This window comes from Chanos chanos, chromosome 7 (genome assembly GCF_902362185.1).
Source record: "Chanos chanos chromosome 7, fChaCha1.1, whole genome shotgun sequence".
NCBI lineage: Eukaryota > Metazoa > Chordata > Actinopteri > Gonorynchiformes > Chanidae > Chanos > Chanos chanos.
The window spans coordinates 43,631,145-43,646,297 of NC_044501.1; the positions used below are offsets into that span (position 1 = coordinate 43,631,145).

Sequence of the window (15,153 nt, forward strand, 5' to 3'; positions counted from 1 at the left end):
TCATTTTGCTTATTTTTACTCATTGTTTTTGTTGTTACTGTGTGTATGTTTCTCTATTCCCCGAGTGCCACATTAACTTGCCTTTCACGACTCCCTGAATTCATGATTCTATATGCCATCTGTCTCACATAAAGCAACATTTCATCCATTAAAACAACAGTGTCATAATTAACACAGTCTAATCAAGCATTTATTGAAGTAGAAAACTTGTTTCTCGGTATTGTTGTAACATAGCACATCTGCAATCAACACAGTGGACTTTTGCTACAATACATGAAAGACATTATACCCTTATTTCTGCAGGCCTGTCTGTGTGTGGTTGTGCGCGCGCGCGCGTGTGTGTGTGTGTGTGTGTGTGTGTATGTGTGTGTGTGCGTGTTGTGTTTGTGTGCTTGCAGAGGGCTCCTCCCATAACTTCAACATACATGCTATGACAAGTATTACGGCATTAGACTGAGAGAGAGAGAGAGAGAGAGAGAGAGACAGAGAGAGAAACTAGATTTACACAAGGAGTGAGTCAGATGAACCGTCAACACCTCATTCAGGGAGAAGAGACAACCAAGACAGAATAAAGCGGAATATCGGCAAGATATAAACAACAGTCTACCACACAACAAAGGTAAAGACTTCTCTCTTTTTTCTCTCTTTTTTACTCATTCCTTCCTATCTCTTCATGTGGATTAGTCTTGATAAATTTACTCTAACCTGGATACATTTATTCTAACTTTTATACAATCAGGTTAATACGTTTATCTTTCTCTATTAACTATCCCCATCTCTCTCCCTTTGTCCCTTAGACCAATGGCCAAAATGGCTTTTGCTCTTTCAATGAATGAATCAATAACTGTATGTTTTTGTCCTCTAGTCTCCTGATTAGTGGCTATATAGCTCATTTCTCTTGGGTTTATTATCACTTTCTTTTTACTGAAGTTGTTCTGTTTTCTTTCGTTTCTCAATAAACATTGAGTAATGTAGATAACAACTAGAATGGTATGTTACACCCACTAACTTGTTCACTGAAATTTTACCCTAAGTTTATGAGCACAGCTCTGAATTCCAAGAATTCCATTTTATTAAGTCAGCAACATTCATCTACTTGATTAATTAGTTTCATTCTTTTCAGTGTTCTTTTGTGTTCTAATCCTGGTTCAAAATGTGGAAAAGTTGAAAAAGATCACATTCTTTCTGTTCACTATGCAAACTTGGCTTAAACTTTCCTTCACTTGACTGATTATTTTCCAGAAAGGAAAGAATGATCAATGAGTGATATTTTAAACATTTTTGTCCACCCTTTCATCTGAAGATTTGAATTCCATCTGAAGATATGGGTCAGACTGTTTCACACCAGAATATGGAAGGTGAGTATTTTCTTTACTATTTGAATTTCACCACATTGGCTGGTCACATGGAACATTGTATACTGTACATGACAAGGCAAAGTTTTTATTGCAAGTTTATTTGTGGTCATAAAGTTGTTTAATATGTATATATAACACTAAATCATAATTCAATGATAGCACTTATTTTATTAAGAAATGTTCAAATTATTCACTTTCATGATGTCAGGCTTGGTGGAAGAGACTGGGTGCATGTGCAGGTCACTTTATTTAAGTCAAATCAGGTTACAAAACTTACAAACTAAAGAACTGGCAAACAGAATAGAAGCCCTCCATGGGACAGCAAACAACACAAGACAAAGAAACAGGAAAACCAGGGATTTTTTATAAACGAGGCCTAATGAACTAAAGACAAGTGAAAACTGAACCGAACTTAACAGGGCTAAACTAAAAGAAGACTAAACTAAAGGGACCAACAGGACTGAACCAAAACCCAAGTGCAGAACAGAACCCAAACTGACCACTAGAGGGGGAAAAAACAACAAAACACAAGAACAAGAGAGACAGGGTGTGACACATGACTACCAAACAAACTATATATTTTCTAATTTAGATCAATGGCTGATAAAGACAATACATTATTTGCAATCATTTAGATGTTGTTCCACTTTTATTGAACAGAAGGTCCAAGTGTTTGGAAGCTACTTAGTGTACATATATCTCAGCTCTCAGTCAGACAGGACAGTTAATTAAAAGGAAGCCAAGAGCTTTTCTTTCAGTGGAAACTGAAAATAATGCACAATACATGATATAAAGATATATCCTAAAAAGTAGTTTGATAACTACATATAACAGTATGAGAAATTCACAATAATTCATAAAACAAGAAAATAATAAAGATATATAGATATAATTATATTCTGCCAATTCGAAACAAAAAAGAAGCAGAAAAGGCTTTCTCTTGGGTGTTCCATAATGATTTTGATTCAGCTGTTGCCCTCTTATGTTCAAAAATCAGCTTTTAACACTTAATCTATTTAAGGTGTTTGAAGTGAAGTAACCTAATAAGTCATTATTATGATATTTTAGGAGTGGAAATTTTTCTTTGTATATTATAATGGAAAAGTACAGAGAGAGCCCTACCAGTCCTAAAGCTTTTTTATAATTTTGTCCCCTAGTGCCACCCTGTGGTAGCTGTTATTTTTTAATCAAAAGTCAGAGGTCAGAACAGAATTCAAAATTCATTTTTTTTTTTTGGCCTTATCCTCAGGCAGGGCTTCAAACCAGAATTTTTTTTCGTTCGGTCCGTTCCAAGCAGAATCGGTATTTTAACGTTTCCGGTTTTACGTTCCACCTTAACGTCATCATTCCCGAACCGACTAGAGCCAAATGTAATATTGGTTAATAATGTTCCATGTGGGCAGTGTGTGGAGTTTGCATGTTCTCCCCATGTCTGCATGGGTTTCCTCTGGGAGCTCCAGTCTCCTCCCACAGTCCAAGGACATGCAGGGTTAGGCGAGTTGGAGACGCTACATTGCCCCTAAGTATGAAGGTGTGTGTGTGTGAGTGTGTTTGTCTCTCCAGTGTGTTTCCCTGCCTTTCACCCAGTGAATGCTGGGATAGGCTCCAGCAGCCCCTGTTACCCTGATTAAGTGACTTTGAAAGTGAGTGAGCGAGTGAGTGAATGTTTCACGTAGGGCTGTGTGTCATGACAATATGTATGGTATAAAAATGATTACTGACATTTCACATCTCTATCTCCAGTGTCACAAAACATTACAAAAACACATTGCATCACTAACTAGCAGCGCTGCAGTCCAGTCTGTCCTCGGGCCGAAATCCACTGCGGTTTCTGGTCGGAGGAGGGCAGGGGATAAGGGCAGACAGCTTACATTATTTGGATGTTATGCTGCTACATAATTAAACATCAGATAATTGTAATTATTATCTCTGTTGCATAAACAAATGCCAGAACATCTGCATCTGATTGGTCTGTAAAGACTTGCCTGCTCTCAAGACACAGGCCACAATGCATGATTGCCTAAGTCGATCGATATGGGGTACATTGGTTGTACCCTACTTTTCACGATGCATTGTGGAATACTTTGAGTGCACAAGATAGGGTATAACAATTCTCAGGGCAGAACCTAAAAGCACTACAAAATGGTAAACTCAGTATATAGTGCACTAAACAGTGAGTAGTGAGTGATTTAGGACACGGTGTATGTCATTTTAATGCCGCAGTTAACAAGCCTGCTAATAGGCTATGCGGGGTACATTAGCCTAATTGCAGCTAGCTAGCTATTTCCAACATTAGTCCTCTTTACATGTTAGCCTATTTATCAAACATTGATGAAGTTGATGTCTAAGACCAACATTTCATGAAGTGAATAGCATAATATTTACCTCCTCTGATTGCAAATATGGAAACCACACCACATTTCACTTTCACATTATATCACTGCCTGCCACCAGTAAATTTATGTCTGCCATCTAAAGGCGTGAGTAAAGTTCAGAGGAAGACAGGAAGTGAATTCCACACCAAAGTTATTGCAAACAGAAAATATTTTAATATTTTTCATTTTAATCTCTTTAAGGAGGAAGGGTCCCAGCCAGAGAGGGAATCCACAACCAGATGGTGCCTTTTTATGCAGGTAGGATCACTTGCCAGAGAGATCCAATGCCAGGGAGAAAGAATTTATTTTTTTCCGCAGTTTTAAGGCGAAATTGCGTCACCTTCACCTGTCATAATCCTCATTCACCTCTACTGGAAATGGCTGCATGACTAAAAGATTTTGAGATTTAATCGAACACTTACACTACAGGCCAAAAGTTTTGAGCTGCCCCCAGATTAAAAAAGAAAAAAAATCAGGCTTGTATATTTTATTTTGTAGAAAAAAAACACTTGTAGGCAGAAAAGAAACGTCCACATTTAACAATTTGACAAGGTAAAAAAAAAAAATAGAAGCACTTCTATGTTTAAATTTTGCTTTTATGAAAGTATCCCCCATTGGCTTAAATTACAGCAAAGCACATTTTTGGCATACTACGCAAAAGTTTCTGAAAGTAGGTGTTCCCATTCATTCTTCAAACATTCAAACACCTCTTTTTTGTTTCTAGGACACAAAGCTCTCACTCTTCTGTCAAGTTCATCCCATGCTAGCTCAATAAGGGAGAGATCAGGAGACTGTGTTGACCATTTCATTATTTTCAAAACACCCTGCTTTTCTTTTGATTCTCTATATTTTTTGAGCATAATTTGGAGGCATGTTTATTATCATTATCCTGTTCCAATAACCCTTAATCCAGATGGTATTGCATGTCTCTGCAGAATGGAGTGATGTTGCTCTTTTCGCATAATTCCTTTCACTTGGACCAAGTCTCCTGATCTCTCTCCTGCAGACCAGCCAAACAGACCAGCAGACCTCAACCTTTTCCTTGCTGTTGTGAGGGACACTGGTTTCTCTCTCACGGAGCTAATCTGTGCTCTTAATTCAGAAGCCTTAAGTAAACCTTCTGTTTCCTTTGGTGGAGAAGATCATCTTCATTTTCTGGCTCCCAGTTCATGCCAGGGGTGATTTTAAAGTCATCCTATTGACATTTAAAATTCTACATGGGCTTGCACGAGCCAACCTATCAGACTTAATTACACCTTATAACCGCCCGCCCCCCCTCCCTCGGGACTCCACTGCTCGCTGGCCACCGTGCCTTTGCCTGCTGCTCTCCCCTCCTCTGGAGTAGCCTACCTAGAAAGATAAGAGGGGAAAAACTGTCTTGATATCTTTGGAGCCAAACTTAGGGCTCATTTGTTCTCTCTAACTTATAATATAATTGTGAACTGACCATCAAGGGAGGCTCAGGCCCTGTTCACACCTTGCATTAAGATCCGATTTTAGTGATCTGATCGCAAATGGACAGTTCTAAGTACATCCGTTTACACCTGGCTTTAGAATCTGTGTCTCAAGTGACCACTTGAGATTGGATCTCACTTCCCCGCAAATAAACACGTAAATCATTTCCAACACGTCACCCCTTTTATTGAATTTCAGTTTTGCTTTTTTGACTGGAGATAGTGCTTATGACATGTGAGATGTTAGACAAATTTGTTGCTCACTGATCGCTGTTTTGGGACATTCAGGCACATTAAGCTGTTTCCTTATAATGGGCGTCAGTGGAGAGGAAAACGCTCAACGTGAGATAACGACCATACTCCTAGGATTTCGGTTTTGATTTTTGACAGGAAGAAGTGTTTCTTGACAAGAGATGTCTGAGAGAAATTTAGTGATCATTGATCACAGTTTTGAAACATTAAGCTACCTTAAGCTTTTTCACGTCAAACGTTGTTGTTTTAATCAGCAGGAGGCATCAATGCACTTCCCGTGCCTAGTCTGTTGGAAATTAGAAGAAGAAGAAGAAGAAGAAGAAGAAGAAGAAGAAGAAATCAAACCAATATCCATTTTGCCTGTTGCTGTTGTTGCCTGTTGTTGCACTTTAATATGACACCGCTGGCGAGTGACTTTCCTTCTCCTGCACCTTCCACAGCCACTAATGTTGCTACATTCATGAATCTATAAACTGTATTCTTTATTTATTTTGTTAAGGGCTGATACCCCACTAATCCTCTCTTTTTCCACCCTGAAGGGGTGTCCTCTCTCTGTGGTCCTTCTCACGGTTTCTCCCATTTTTCACTCTAACATCTGGGTTTTCGGGGAGAGTTTTTTATTGCCCACTATGAGGATTAAGTCAGGGAGTGCCACCCTGCTTGGTTTGTTGTAAACCTGTTGACATGTAAAGCCCTCGGAGACTGTAAACAGTGACATTGGGCTTTAAATAAACCAGAACTTGAAATATAATTCACGCATGGTCTAAGTACACACATGGTGCCTAAAATACAGACATGGAAAGCAAAGTTAGTCATTAAGACATCAGGAAGATATTAAGATATTTAGATTTTTTTTTTTTTTAAATTAAGTTTTTGTCTAGTGAGTCTGAGCATCCAGAGGTAACCCCTGTTGCCATTTTGTAATGGTCTAAACAGATTTGAGATTCAGAACTTCACCCGCACCTACTCAGTACTTCTGGGTGTCTCTCTGAATCAGATACGAGCAGATTCTCTGGTCAGATGGTTTGATTGCAGATTGGGTGGAGGCAAGTACAGTTCCATGGGCTGTTCTGAAGGCCTGTGTCAAGATTTTGAACCTGATGTGGCAAAAGGCAGCCAGTAGAGGGAAACAAAAGGAGGATGGACGTTTGAACATTTTGGCAGAGTAAAAACAAAGTACGCCACTTCACATAGATGACGCAATTCCCTTGGACACAACAATACACACTGTTCAAGATGGCACTATTGGGACACTTATAATATACCAGTGGTTTCTTGGTTAAGGGAGTAATATTCCACTTGACTTTATTGTCAGCTGTGTTCCTATAGAGAAGACAGAGAAAAAAAATGAAAAACGACTACTCATACAAGATAATTCTCTTTACAGGGTCTAGGAAGGAGGAGCTAAAGATGATGTTGCTTGGGAAAACAGGGGATGGAAAGAGCAGCATTGGAAACACCATCCTCAACAAAAAAGCATTCATCGCCAAAACACTAGCCAACTCAGTGACCTCCTCATGTATGTCAAGATCAGGGATCACACATGGGAGGTCTGTAACAGTGATTGACACACCTGGATTTTTTGACACTGATCGTCCAGATGATGAGTTGAAAAGTGAAATTATAAAATGTATCACTGAGTGTGCCCCAGGAGTTCATGCCTTTCTCATTATACTTACAGTTGGAAGATACACAGAACAAGAGAAGGAGGTGGTGAAAAAAATAACAGAAACTATTGGGGAAGCTGCATTCAGATATTCAGTGGTTCTTTTCACTCATGGCGATCAACTCAGTCAAGGTCAAACCATTGAGAACTTTGTTAGGGAGAGTGAAGCTTTGCAGGAGCTTGTTGATAAGTGTAGGGGACGCTGTCATGTCGTTGACAATAAGTATTGGAATCAGCAGAAAGATGACTACAGAAACAACAGTGTTCAGACAAGGAAACTACTGGACACTATAGAAAAAATGTTAAGAGAAAATGGTGGTAACTACTACACCAATGCATTGCTGCAGAAGACTGAGGAAGACATACAAGTAGAGGAAATGAGAATAAGGGAAGTTGGCACAGGAATTATGTCTCGTGCTGAAATCAGAGAAATGGCCCAAAGGAGAGTGGTAATTTCTTATTTGAAAATATTTGAAAAATGTTCCTCTCTGAGTCTGTTTTTTATTTTACTTGGAGGTTCAGGTATATCTTGCATAATGATACTACTAGAAGCAAGTCCAACAACAGAAACTAGAAGCAACAGGCAAAGCAGGAGCAACAGGAGCAGCAGAGGCTGCTGGTGGAGATTCAGCAGGAGCATGTATAGCTGCATGAGGGGGAGTGTAAGCCAAGTTTAAGTGAAGCCATAAAGATTGCAGCACAAAAAGACTATGAGACTGCAAAATATATTCTTGATAAGGCTTATGACCTGGTATCTGCACCCACAAGATCCAAAGGATGCAACACAAAAATGAAATATTTCATCAAATAATCAATCATTTGCTGCACGATCATTGTGCCTCAGGTTTTCCATTGACTCAGTCTGTTGAATTTGTTGCTTTAAGTTTGCAATGTTTTGGGAAAACAGGTAAAATGAGCACTTATTTCCATGCTAGTCTTTATTAGTCTACACTGCTGATAATGCTGACGCAGAAACTTGTATATTATTGTTTTGGTGTTCAGCAGTGATATGAATTCTCTGTCATTCTTTTGGAGTGGGCTAATGATGACCTTGTACATTTCTTTTCTGAGAAGTTTGACCAGACTATAGTCTGTGTTTTTGTTGTCAGTGTATGCCTGCTTTTCTATTCCTAGTGTTCCAAATAAAATCTCTCAGAGTTCCAATATTTCACAGTTGTATCATTCGTTCATTCACTATTCATAATTCAGCATAAAAGTATTGTCAAAACATAGTGTAACTGACAATATAACAGTCTTCTGCTGCAACAGTGCATAGATGTTATGTTCTTATCTCTGCAGTTTGTGTGTGTGTGTGTGTGTGTGTGTGTTATAGCGGTAAAACAGAAGACTGAAAAGGAACTACTTTTTAGTTGGGCGCCAGACACACTCCAGGAGCGCCACAGAGGAAGAGAGAGAGAGAAGAAGAAGGAAAAAATAAAGAAAAATAGGCTACACTAGGCCATGTTTACCACTATCAGACCGGCATATGTGTCTAGTAGGGCCTAGATTCACATGCAGCCTGGCCTGGCTAGGTCTAATTTCAGGGCAGTAACCATACAGCATTCAAAGCAAAATTCCCCAAAATAAAATGAAAACAGATTAGAGACAATTACACCACCTATGCCCAATGATTAAATATATTTACACGTTTTTAAAGGTCCATATTGAGAAGGGTCATAAAGGTTGGTCTGGTAGAAGAGAAACAATGTGTATTGTACAACAATAACCACAAAAAAACCCCCCCCAAAAAAAACCAATGGTAGCAATCAACACAAAACACAGAACGTCTAACACAGAACACAATAAATAATTTTACGGATTCAGTTCACAGGTATTTACATATATACATAGCACAGAACTGAATGTTCTTTTCCCATGAAGAAATAATTGAGAGAGGGAACAAAAAAAAAGAAAAAAGAGAAGCGGCCTCCACAACTGGACTCTCCAAATGGCAACAATCCACATGGGGAGTCCAACCACTACGATTCCACAGTCAAAATCCTTTTCGGTATGGAGCAGGTTATTCCAAGCCTTATAAAACGAGTCCGCGTACTGAATTACTGCCTACTAAAAGCAAACGGAGGGTAAACGCCTTGTAGACTGGGGGGAATATCCGCGAGAATGCTGATTCAAACTTCCCTCACTGTAGCAGGAATCACGCGTTCCTATATTCTACGGTGGCCTACTTCAGTCAATGGCGAATGACCAATGACATACCGGCGATCAAAAAAAAAATAAATAGAGAAAGAAGTTTGGAGATGGAAAGATCTAGATTTATAGTGTTAGATTTTCTTGTGATTTTACAAGTAAACGAACCGGAGCAAAAGCGCGCTTGGAGAAAAGCTTTATTTGGTGGCGGTGGAACCCGGCAGCAAGTCCGCTTGCGCCGAAGCTTAACTCAGAGAACTGTTACCGTGATCGGCCTTTTATACCATGAAGCAAACAGACAATAGGTGTACAACGTTGCTTGATGCCAATCAGAATCTAATGTCTCCCTTTGTCTGTGATGGCTGCCATTCGCCCATTACCGGTTGTATTTAGCCTTAATCAATTGCTCTTGGCTCCAACAGTAATGCGGCGCCAAAGGTGTGAAGCTTTCTTTGTATGTATGGTGATAAGACCATCAGGTTAAACGGTTCTCCTATCATGAACCATGTCTGTTCAGATGTCACTATAATCTTACAATAGTAAAGGGAAAGTGATCGGAAAGGAAAGTGTGTTAGAAAATAGGAAGCAAGTTATTTAGCTGGAGGCTATTTAGCGTTTTATAAAAATGATAAGTATGACACGGTGAAGGGTCCGTGTCGAATGCCACAGCGTGTGTGTGTGTGTGTGTGTGTATGTGTTGTCCACCTGTGATATATATATCATGAATGTAAGTAAGATTATTTATGAAACAAGGAGCACAAGAACATTTTCCTCAGAGGCCTTGTGTTACACTCTTCTGTGTATTTTGATATTCATAACGGATACAGCACAAAACAACTGGGAAGATGCCATGGCTGTTTTGGCTGAGCTTATATGTGATATGTGATTTTTTTTTTCCCCTTACAGATGTCCCTGCAATCTACCTAATTGTATCAAAACTCAGAAATGAGAAAGATGGAAGGATAAGAAAATGACAAAAGAGTGGATCTCTACCTGACTCAAAATGTCACATTTAATAGTGTGGAAATGTCAGAATGTGGGGGTATCTCATAAATGATAAAATTCTCTTATAGACTCTTATTAAGTTATAAAATAACAGTCAATCACATAACAGTATTTCATCATACAGCAAGAGGTACCCAATTCAATATTCAGTGACAGTGAATCAGTTTAAACCAGTGCTCGGTATTTGCACTAGATGGCGCTACATATCTTACGAACATAACATGCAATAGGCTTTGCATTATAGGCTGTCCGAATTGCGTGCCATAGGCTAGGCTGTGATAATTAGTCCACCTTCAACCATCTCTTCCCCTCTCTCTGTCACTCTCTGTCTCTCTCTCTGAAACACACATGCACACACCAGAGTGTGCAGGTCCTCTTACGCCCTGGCTGCAAATAATCTGCATTACTGAACTATAAAGTAATTTACATCTATCACACATCTCTCTCTACACCCAGACTATGATTTAAAATGCATTGGGCCAGCCAGCAGAGCCAGCAGAGAGGGGCTTCTCTCTGCAAAGTGGAATAAAGTTGGCTCTGTGAAGTCGTCTGGAGGAGGAGAGAGTGATGCAGCTTAGCTTCTATGCATTTGGCTTAAAATGCCCTTAAAAATGATTGCGTGCATATGTGTGTGTTTGTGTGTGTTTGGTTTTGGGTGTGGGTGTGGGTGTGGATGTGTCGGTTTAGATGTGGGTGTGGGTGTGAGTGTGCGTATGTACATGTTTGCACATTTAAAAGAAACTCTTTTTCTGAATAAGATTACCAGTTTACACAAAGGTGCTTTAGCTAGACTTGTTATCTAAATGTCTGTTCATCTGTCACACAATGTATATTTGTACAAATATAAATAGTGTTAGAATCAGCACTTTAGGGAGAATCTAATTTCTGACACATCTTTATCCCACATGACATGTTAGAGTGACATGCATGAAAATATTATCTACAGGAAGTCTTTAATATCTGTTTGCACACCACGTTTTTTCAACATTCAGCTCAGTAATGACAAATTAAATGTGTGCAATTGTAAAATGTATGGCATAAGTGAACCCAGTCCATTACTCAAAGTACATCAAAACACGGGCTCTGTGGATGGTGTGTCACTATGGAAATCTTCCTGTTTCAGCTGGATTTAACTGTTGCTGCATCTTGAGTCTGTCATTGTGTGTATAGAATTGCAAGTTTAATTCATTTCTTTAGTTTTGTTAATTATTGAACTGTTGGACTCTGGATGTTTGTGATTGTCACTATAGTTTATGCCTATAGTTACCCCTAATACATCCTGTCACTATTTGACTGAGATACTCAAACAACAGTTTGACAGACCTCAGTTTGAATCTGTCGCTCTGTGTCTTAGGACTGTCTGCTCCCTTCTTTCTGATCATCAGTCTCAGCTAAACATAACTCAACACTTTATATTCAGTTCTTTCTCGCAAAGCTGTGGATGTACAGTGAGACGATACACAGATAATGGAGAGGTGTCAGACTGTTCATCAGACTCATGTAATATTAAAATGGTTCATTCACATCATTAGTGTCAGTTTATTCTCCACAGTGAATAAAACTGTATTAATTTAAACGTTAAAATGTATTGTTTTAAACATGAATCCTTTGGATCAGGATCACTGTTAGTCAAATTTGTAGCTTTCAAATTAATTTCCATACAGAAGCAAACCTTCTCCCATAAGTTAACAGGTTCCACTGCTGAAAATCTAGATTCTAGGTATGTGAGAGTACGGTGCAGATAATATTATTATTCCTGTATTCCTGAGGTGAGGATATTTTCCAAGTTTTCCATTTAATATGACATATTGATAAGTTCTGAGAGAGAGACACACACATAGGCCAGTTCTTTGAAAAATATTTTCAAATATTTTTCATGTTAATGAGATTTTCTAAATCTCATTAACATTCTCTTGAATATGTTACTTTCTCAATACCAAAAATACAATCCAAAGTGCTGTTTTGATTTATTATGAGTAATGCCCCATCTCATCCAGCAGAGGGCCAGCCTCAGCAAGTTGCTTATCTTCAATAGTCAAATACACACCGCTCCTCCAAAATTTCCAGGCATATGCAGTTCTAGCCTTCAAATGTTGTTGTTTTTTTCCTTCTAAATATTGGAAGTTATTTGAGGAATCAGTGCATCTGATTGGTCATAATGTCACAAGACTCTTATATAAATAAAGGTTGGAAGATCCGCGAAACCCAACACTCTGAAATAGCAAATTGGGTAGGCCTGCTTCACAAAGCTTCACTGAAATTATATGCAAGACAAAGTGTGTGAGACTGTCTGGTTAACGTCCTGTCTCTAGATAATGAGGTGTTTATATTTGTCTATATTTACTGAACCCACATCCTGCAGCCTGTTGTATACGGTTGACTTTCACCTTCCCGCCTTTCAAATGTCATTGCTCAAAGAGCAGAGAGAAAACAGTCAGTGAAGAGCAACACATTCAACCATTTTTACTCCCTTCTCATATAGCCCGAAGGTCTCAGTTGGTGGTGTTTGTGTCTAATCCTCATTTTTTTGCAGCAGAACATGGATGGTGAGTATCTGTTTACAAATTTGAATTTAACTAAATCGGATGGTAGCATAGAACATTTTGGGTGACGTAAGATAGGGTGAAGATTTAACTTCTTGTTTATTAGTAAACATAAAAATTGGTATAGATAATGTTGCACCTGTCTTTGCAGGACCTGAGCAGAGTGAATACCGAATTGTGTTGCTTGGGAAAACTGGTGTTGGCAAGAGCAGCTTTGGAAACTCCATTCTCGGCAAGCGAGCATTTGATACCAATTTTTCATCTGCTTCTACAACAAATTCCTGTAAATCAGAAAGTGATTCTAGATGTGGGATGAACATATCGATCATTGATACACCTGGATTTTTTGACACCAGGAATGATGAAAATTTGAAATCTGAGATAGTGAAATGTATCACTGAGTGTTCTCCAGGACCACATGCTTTCCTCATTGTTCTCAGAGTTGACAGATACACAGTCCAAGAAGAGGAGGTTGTTCAAAAAATTCTAACAACATTTGGAAAAGATGCTCTCAGGTATGCAGTGGTTGTTTTCACACATGGGGATGACCTTGGTGAAGGTCAGACAATTGACGAATTTGTTCAGGAAAATGAAAAACTAAAAGAGCTTGTGAGGGACTGTGGTGGTCGCTGTCACGTCCTTGATAATAAGTACTGGAAACACCCACAGGATGATTACAGAAATAACAGTGTTCAAATAGAGAAACTACTGAACACCATTAAGACCATGGTGAGTGAGAATAAAGGCTGCTACACCAATGAAATGCTGCAGAAGGTGGAGGAAGACATAAAAACAGAGGAAAGGAAAATTGTGGCCAGTGGTACATCATTACGCAAGGACAAAATCAGAGAGTGGGCGAAGAAGATAGTGTGCAACAAACTTTTGATAAAAGCAGCAGGAATAACCACCGGGGCACTACTGGGTGCATTATTCGGACTGATAGCTTCAGTGACTTTAGTTGTACTTTTAATCTGGAAAGTTTTACCGCATATTAATGGAGCATTGGTAGGGTCTGTACCAGTGGCAGGTGTAGCTGCTGGTGGTATTGTAGGTGTAGCTACGTTAGCTGGAGCAGTAGAAGGGGCAGTAGTGGGGTATAAAGCAGCAAAGAATGCAAAAACTGTCTGTGAAGCTGCAAAATATGCAAAAGATAGTAACATCGACAATGCAAAAGTTATGTTTAATGAGGTGTACAAACTTAAACCTGAACATCTTAAGAAAGCATAAGACATAGCATATGACAAACACACACACACACACACACACACACACACACACACACACACATACACACACAGAATACATGAACCTGTGTGGTTTAAAAAATTGACAGTAATTTAGAGTCTCTCACCTTGCCTTTCACCTACTGAGTATCAGACCTTAACTACACTTGGTTTATTGTATCATTGAAAACATGTTTAATTTTGCATTGATGCAATGATCCACTGAAAACAACACGTCAGTTATTTCCCTAGAAGTCTTTGAACAAAAAAAAAGGAAAGAAAGAAAAGAGAAAAGAAAAAAATTGCCATGCTTTCATTAAATGTTTCTGGTCTAAAGCTAGAAAATTTACAAAAATGTTTGGTAACACACCTACATGTCACTGCAACTAATCTTAAGTATCATTAAGCTTCATATTTAAAATTTTATATTTAAATTTCACTTGATTACTTAAAAAAAGACATGTTTATACGAGATTTTCAGTTGTTTCAAGTTTGATTGCTGAATTTTTAAATTTGATTTTATCGCCCTCTCTGGCTTTCTCTATGTGCATATCTCTCAGTTCCATTCAACAAGTATATGAATGCCATGGACCTATTCAGGAAAAAAATATGTAATGCAAATTAAATGTCTTTTTCTTCCACATTGTGTGACATTAATGCAGTAATATTATACACATTCCATGATAAGCTCTGTTATTCTAGTTAATAATGCAAACTCTATAATGTACTCTATGGAGCGGGTTAACTGTGACCTTGAATTCTTGCAGAGCTGTTTGTTGAAAGTGTAGCTAATCTAAACCAAAAGATTTTATGCTATAGTCAGCATTTTTGTTATCAAGGCATGAATATTTTCTGTTCTTAGTGTGCTAAATATACTTGCCCTTCAGGGCTCTCTGACTTCCTGGGTCTGTGTACTGTCTGTTTTTAAGAATAATTTTCCCAACAGATAATGTCACTTCAGAATATTTCCATTTAGCTTTTCTGTTTTCTTTTTTTTCTGCACCTGAATACACGCCAAACCATAATGAACCGCAATTTTGAACACTTTTTCACTTTTTGCACTTTGGTTGGGACTGGATTTGTGCACTGTAAATAAACATCTTGCACCATAGTACTATTTGCAGCAGAG

At 38.6% G+C, this 15,153-nt stretch overlaps 2 protein-coding genes across 2 annotated transcripts; both read left to right on the forward strand.

Moving 5' to 3' along the window:
- The first annotated feature begins 6,786 nt into the window (after positions 1 to 6,786).
- On the forward strand, positions 6,787 to 10,963 carry LOC115816413 (GTPase IMAP family member 4-like). The gene is made up of 2 exons (XM_030779368.1): positions 6,787 to 7,554; positions 10,946 to 10,963. The coding sequence occupies exons 1-2, from the start codon at positions 6,787 to 6,789 to the stop codon at positions 10,961 to 10,963; spliced, it is 786 nt and encodes a 261-aa protein (XP_030635228.1).
- Positions 10,964 to 10,977: 14 nt separating this feature from the next.
- On the forward strand, positions 10,978 to 14,028 carry LOC115816416 (GTPase IMAP family member 9-like). The gene is made up of 2 exons (XM_030779369.1): positions 10,978 to 11,043; positions 12,964 to 14,028. Exons 1-2 carry the CDS (start codon positions 10,978 to 10,980, stop codon positions 14,026 to 14,028), a joined length of 1,131 nt encoding a protein of 376 aa, XP_030635229.1.
- Positions 14,029 to 15,153: the final 1,125 nt, after the last annotated feature.